Raw genomic sequence first — 5,519 nt, 5'->3', positions numbered from 1 at the left:
CCACTGTTGATGTCATTGAAAAAGATGGAAATAATATGTAGAAATTTTATGAGGAGTGAGACCCCTAACCTGTCTGCATTTTTAAAATTCAATTTAGTATGTGACAAAAGATAATTCCTTCCCATGTTTTCTATGGGGGAGGAGAATATCGTCAAACTCTCCCCCATTTTTTTCTTTTTCAATTAAGCACAAACTTGCAAAAAATATGTCATGTTGTTGTAGAAGAAAGAAGAGTACCCTTTTTCTGGATAATAGAAGTTTCTGTAATTCCGTAGTTTGTAATGAATTACTTTGGATTAACAGTTGTAATGGAGCTGTGAGGATAATGGAAGGATAATGAGAGGGAATGAATTTTGAGGACTGCGAGGCCCTTTGACAGCTGGGGAATGTGCAATGGTTTCAGCTACGAGAGCATTTTAGGATGATGACAGATGTGAATTGTGGGAGTGACAAAGGGGAATTGAAAAGCGAAATATGTGAAATTCATGAGGCAGTAGCTAGGGAGTGGAAGAAGTTTAGTTAGGAAGAGGAAGATCTGTACGTGTGAGACTTGGGACAAAGACTGGATTTTAGTGTTTAAAAAAAAAAAAGATGACCAGCAGGCAGTAAAATTGCTAAACTGGCAAAGGAGCATGTTTAGAGCAACAAACAAGACTCTAGCAGTGGGTTCTCTATTTATTTGACTATGTAGATAGAAGGTAGTAAATGCTAAAGGAAAGAACAGGAGTCCTAAAATAGGAAAGAGGTGTGTGAAAATGTAGAAGAACAGTGGTGCACTTAGGTTACTTGTTACTTTAGCAAACAACTCTGTAAAAAACTTTTCATTCAGGAATAGTTTGGACACGTGAATCAGCTAATCCCTGTGATATTTTATGAAATAAGCGTCCTGTAAACACTGGTGGAGAGTGGAATTATTTTCTAGTTTCTTAATCACCATTAAGAACATCTGATAACTGCTGTTAGCTTGTTCACTGCCTGTTTTTGTAACAGTGCAAATATGGGTCCAGGAACCAATCTTTATTCCTGTTGTCTTGTCTGATGTGGGCTAGAAAGGGTAATGTCCCACAAGTAATCACTTTGGATTTAATGAAATTGTATGGTGACAGCAAGCGTTGTGGGGCCCAAAGCCAGCATGCTGAATCCTCTTGCACAATAAGTGGCACAGTTTGAAAATTGAGACATCGGAGCTTTTCCTGGTAATGGAGATACTAAACTAGTGCAGCTGTATTATTTTTAATTTAGTTGAGATACACTGTGAGCAGTGTGTGAAACTGCAAAACAAATACCATTTTTATCCTAGAGAAATACAAGCATAATAGGACATAGCACACAGATTGCAGTAGGAATATTTTTCAGAATAATTTTCAGCATTTAGAGGTGTTTCCAACTTAAAGTGGCATATTTCTGTTTCTTGTTTCTCTAAGGTAGTTATAACTGTTGAAGCTAAAGAAAATCTTCAATGTTTACTTCCTTAAACAAGCATAGAAAGCTTTCTTTCCAGAAATCCAAGTTCTTATCTTGGAAAATTGCATCTGTTTTGTGGAGATTCTAAACCGTTCCGTTAATCGGGTTTGCTCACAGCAAAATAAAATTAAGAAGTGGAGATTTCCTTTCTTTCCCATTTTCTAAAATCATCCATGAAGAGAACAGGTACTGCTACATAATGGGCTTGTCAAGGCTGTCACCCTGTGATAAGAAAATCTGCTGTTTCTAATTTTCTAAACTATTTAAAGTCAGCTTTTTCTGAAGATGCCCATATTGTATTACTATGATGACATCCGACTATGTTTGTTCATGAAGATTGTGAATAGATTTTTTGTTTATTGCATTCTTAGAAAGATGCCAAAATTTTCCCATATATATGCATGCAGTGACACTCATCAGCATGAAGTTATTCACTTACCCATAAAGGGAAACACAGGCATGTGGTAGTTTTTTTTTAAGTTTCTTTTACTGTTCACCCCTTATCTTTTTAAATTCCATTGCTATGTGGATGCCTTCATGTACTGGCCAGACTGGGAGTTCTTTCATGTTTGTGTTGCCCTTTCCTTCCCACGCTATTTTTATTTGTTGGTCATTATTTGATTATATAGTAGATACAGACCTACCTGAATTGTTTCTCGGTCATGTTTTTCTTGAGGCTGGGGGGCAAAAAGGTTGTGGAGTCGAGCATAAATACCAGCTTGACACTTAGATCTTATCGTGCTTCCATACACAGTGAGCATCCCACGCTCTCAGCACTGGGAAGATTGAGGCTAGAGTCTTCAGATGGGTGAGGAAACAGACTATGCGGATTGTTCAGCGTCAGGCAGAGCCCATACGGTTCTTTCACTGTCCAACTATGTTCAAATACACAATTTCTTCTCAACTTCAATGAGATCGTAGATGCAAGAAAAAAAGCTTATCCCAAATTCAGTGGTTATCGTATATCCTTAGACGAGGACTGAACTGAAAAGGAAGTTTCTTCTAAACAACAAGGTTCTTCTTAAACTCTACCAGGGGATGTAAGTTGTTCTGACTTGTTTGTTTTTCTTTATACAAAACAAAAGTGACAATTTCTGCATTCCTACTTGCTAAACAATGACTTTGTTAACCATTCTTCCTTTCTCCAAAGACATTAATGTGCTGTCTTTTGGTTTTGTCTTTCAGATTTCCATATGTTGTGAAGTACATGCATTTATTTCTGCCTTAAAATTACTGATGCCAATGCTTGCTATGGCATCTGTAGCTTCACCGGTTATATTTAAGGAGTTTTGTCCCTTATATTATCTACTCAATGCCATTCCAACAAAGGTCCAAAAAGGCTTTCGCTCTATTGTGGTATACCTCACAGCGCTTGATACCAATGGAGACTACATTGCAGTGGGGAGCAGCATTGGGATGCTTTATCTCTACTGCAGACATTTAAACCAGATGAAAAAATATAATTTTGAGGTAAATGTGAACTTGTAACTTTGTCCCTTCTAATAAGGCTTTTGTCTGTGCTGAGTTGCTCAGAATTGGGTGACTTTGCAACCGTTTTTTGTCTCTTGATAACTTTGCAAGCTTTCTGTATGTTTTGTTCCAACAGGGGAAATGTGAATCTATTACTTTTGTAAAGCTCTTGAGTTGTTTTGATGATCTAGTTGCTGTTGGTACAGCCTCCGGTCGGGTTGCAGTTTTTCAGCTTGTCTCGTCATTGCCTGGGAGAAACAAACAGGTAAAGCTTTGTATTTGTCTACACTTCTGTGAGCTTTAGTATGGTGGATCCTAGTAGAGCATTATGGGGGTTCTTTGTGATAGTGAAAATGAGAGAATTTTGCTTGATGAAGTGTCTGCAAATATGTTTCAGGATTCGTATGTTAAGCTTATAAAAGCAATAATCTTAAAACATTTTTATCATTACAAAAGATATTTAACCAAAAACTCTTCTGAGGAATTCCTCATTTGTAATAACTGGTTGAGCTACTTGGTGGTGGGTGTTGCTGTTTTTTAAACAGAAATTAGAACGACCAGCATTTTTTACTTGATCTCTTATTTATCAGTCCAAGTCACTGAATAGGCTTTGTGTCTGTTTTTCCTTCCTTTCATTCTTGTATTGCTTTGGTATTGTTTTACAGCTTCGGAGATTTGATGTTGCTGGTATCCACAAAAGTAGCATTACGGCTTTGGCTTGGAGTCCCAATGGAATGAAGTTATTTTCTGGAGATGACAGAGGGAAGATTGTCTACTCTGCCCTAGACCTAGACCAGGTAAATACTTATTTTAGACATCTTAATTCCAATTTACAGATTTCTGAAAAAAAATACTTTTGTGTTTAAATATTTAGCAGTTAGTTTAATTGTTTACTGTCATGTAGTTAATTGGCTTTTTTTTACTCAGGTGCATGTACCCATAGCTAGGTGTGTGTATACCCGGTACGTTGACCATTGGAAATCCTTCACATCAGCTTTAAAAGTGATTCTTCCAATTTTATTAAATTTATTTCTGAAATAACTATACACATTTTTCTTCAGATTTCAGCCAGTATTTTCTCGTTAATTTGGAAGGGGTACACTCACATGATGCAAGGTTGCTGATTTGCTGATTCACTGCAGTTGAAGTACTTTTTTCTGAATTGTTCATCATCTCAGTGTAGAGTGTAGAATGAAAATATGATTGAGTTCTACTGGGTGGCTCTAGCATGTTACCAGTAAATGGAATTTTTCTAATGGCTGGTGAATTAATTCAGACCCGGGACATCAACAAAACAAGTAGTAATTCGTTTTTATGTAAGTGAGGAAGAGTCTGAACAGCAGTCATCCTGATTTATCTGATTGTTGGATGGTGCATGGCTGATTTGACAGAAGGCTTTAATGTCACCGCATGTAACAACTGTCTCAGCATCCTATGGCCTGGTAGTGGAAAAGAAGGAAGAAAATACGCATTCTAGGGTTTCTGTTAAGTTCAAGTGAGATATGTTAGCTAAATTCCCAGAGAAATTGAATTTCATAGTGTGCAACTGCTGGCCTGCACAATCTGACTCCCCCTTGAATGCATTAAGGAATTTCACATTCAGTAAGTGAACTTCACAGAAAGTAGTTGTTCTGAACAGCTTTTTTGTAGCTTGCTTGCTTGTTTGTTTTCGCCTTCTTGGGCATATTTATTTCTTTAAAGTGTTAGTTTAAAGTGTCATATATTTTTAGAAAGGTTCACTCTTGTTAATTTCATGTATCTTTTAAAGGGTATTTGCAACTCTAGCCTTGTGTTGGAAGAGCCATCTTCGATCGTCCAGTTGGATTACAACCAGAAGGTGCTGCTTGTCTCGACTTTACAACGAACTGTACTTTTCTACACAGAAGAGAAATCTGTCAAGCAAGTTGGAACACAGCCCAGAAAAAAGTAACCCTCATAAAATCTTGATGCAGGCACATCAGTTAATTCTAGCTTTTCAGAGTGGATTACAGAAAGGGTGATCTAAGCAGTGAAATTAATACAACGCAGCAGTCCACTCATAAAAAGTGCAGTTACAGTAGCTATGTATGCTCAAACATGAAATGACAATTCTACTTACTTAAAAAGTATATAGTTGCAAATATGTTACAATCTTACTTTCAGGGTACTCTTATGCAAAAATATTTACATTTTTTTTCTGTTTGTTTAAACTGGAAGCACTGCTAAACTTCATCTGCGGTCCATTACTGTTTATTGTGACTTGGTGTGAGCGAGCATTGTAAGCCAGCCCTTCTCATGGGTGATGTATTACCTAATGCAGTCAGCATCTTAATTATTTTCAAACACCGAAGTGAATTGAAAGAGAAGGTGTATAGTAAGCACTTAAAGTTGACTTGAAGGCTAGGAACTTGTATGACCTTCTGGCATCTTTTATTGTTTAATTGCTCTGGGATATGCAGGAAGAGAGCACTCTGTCTTAGAACAGCATGACTGACTATATCTGGAAGCGTTGGAAATTGACTCTTGAAAGAAGGTTTATAATGTATGTTTCAGGCATGTGAACAGTAAAGGAACACCAAGGACCACCCTTTCTTATATACGAGGGT

At 37.1% G+C, this 5,519-nt stretch overlaps 1 protein-coding gene across 2 annotated transcripts in view; it reads left to right on the top strand.

Moving 5' to 3' along the window:
* Positions 1-5,519, top strand: part of TECPR2 (tectonin beta-propeller repeat containing 2) — a 43,766-nt gene that overhangs the window by 2,257 nt on the left and 35,990 nt on the right. For both annotated transcript variants that reach the window (XM_040559989.1, XM_040559988.1), the window contains exons 3-6: positions 2,650-2,934; positions 3,071-3,199; positions 3,600-3,731; positions 4,703-4,860. In XM_040559989.1, the coding sequence (XP_040415923.1) occupies positions 2,701-2,934; positions 3,071-3,199; positions 3,600-3,731; positions 4,703-4,860 (653 nt within the window). In that variant the 5' untranslated portion in view covers positions 2,650-2,700. The remainder of the gene's footprint in view (positions 1-2,649; positions 2,935-3,070; positions 3,200-3,599; positions 3,732-4,702; positions 4,861-5,519) is intronic.

The sequence above is a fragment of the Cygnus olor genome, chromosome 5 (assembly GCF_009769625.2).
Source record: "Cygnus olor isolate bCygOlo1 chromosome 5, bCygOlo1.pri.v2, whole genome shotgun sequence".
NCBI lineage: Eukaryota > Metazoa > Chordata > Aves > Anseriformes > Anatidae > Cygnus > Cygnus olor.
The sequence above is the reverse complement of the archived record's forward strand: the minus strand, read 5'-3'. Positions and strand labels throughout refer to the sequence as shown.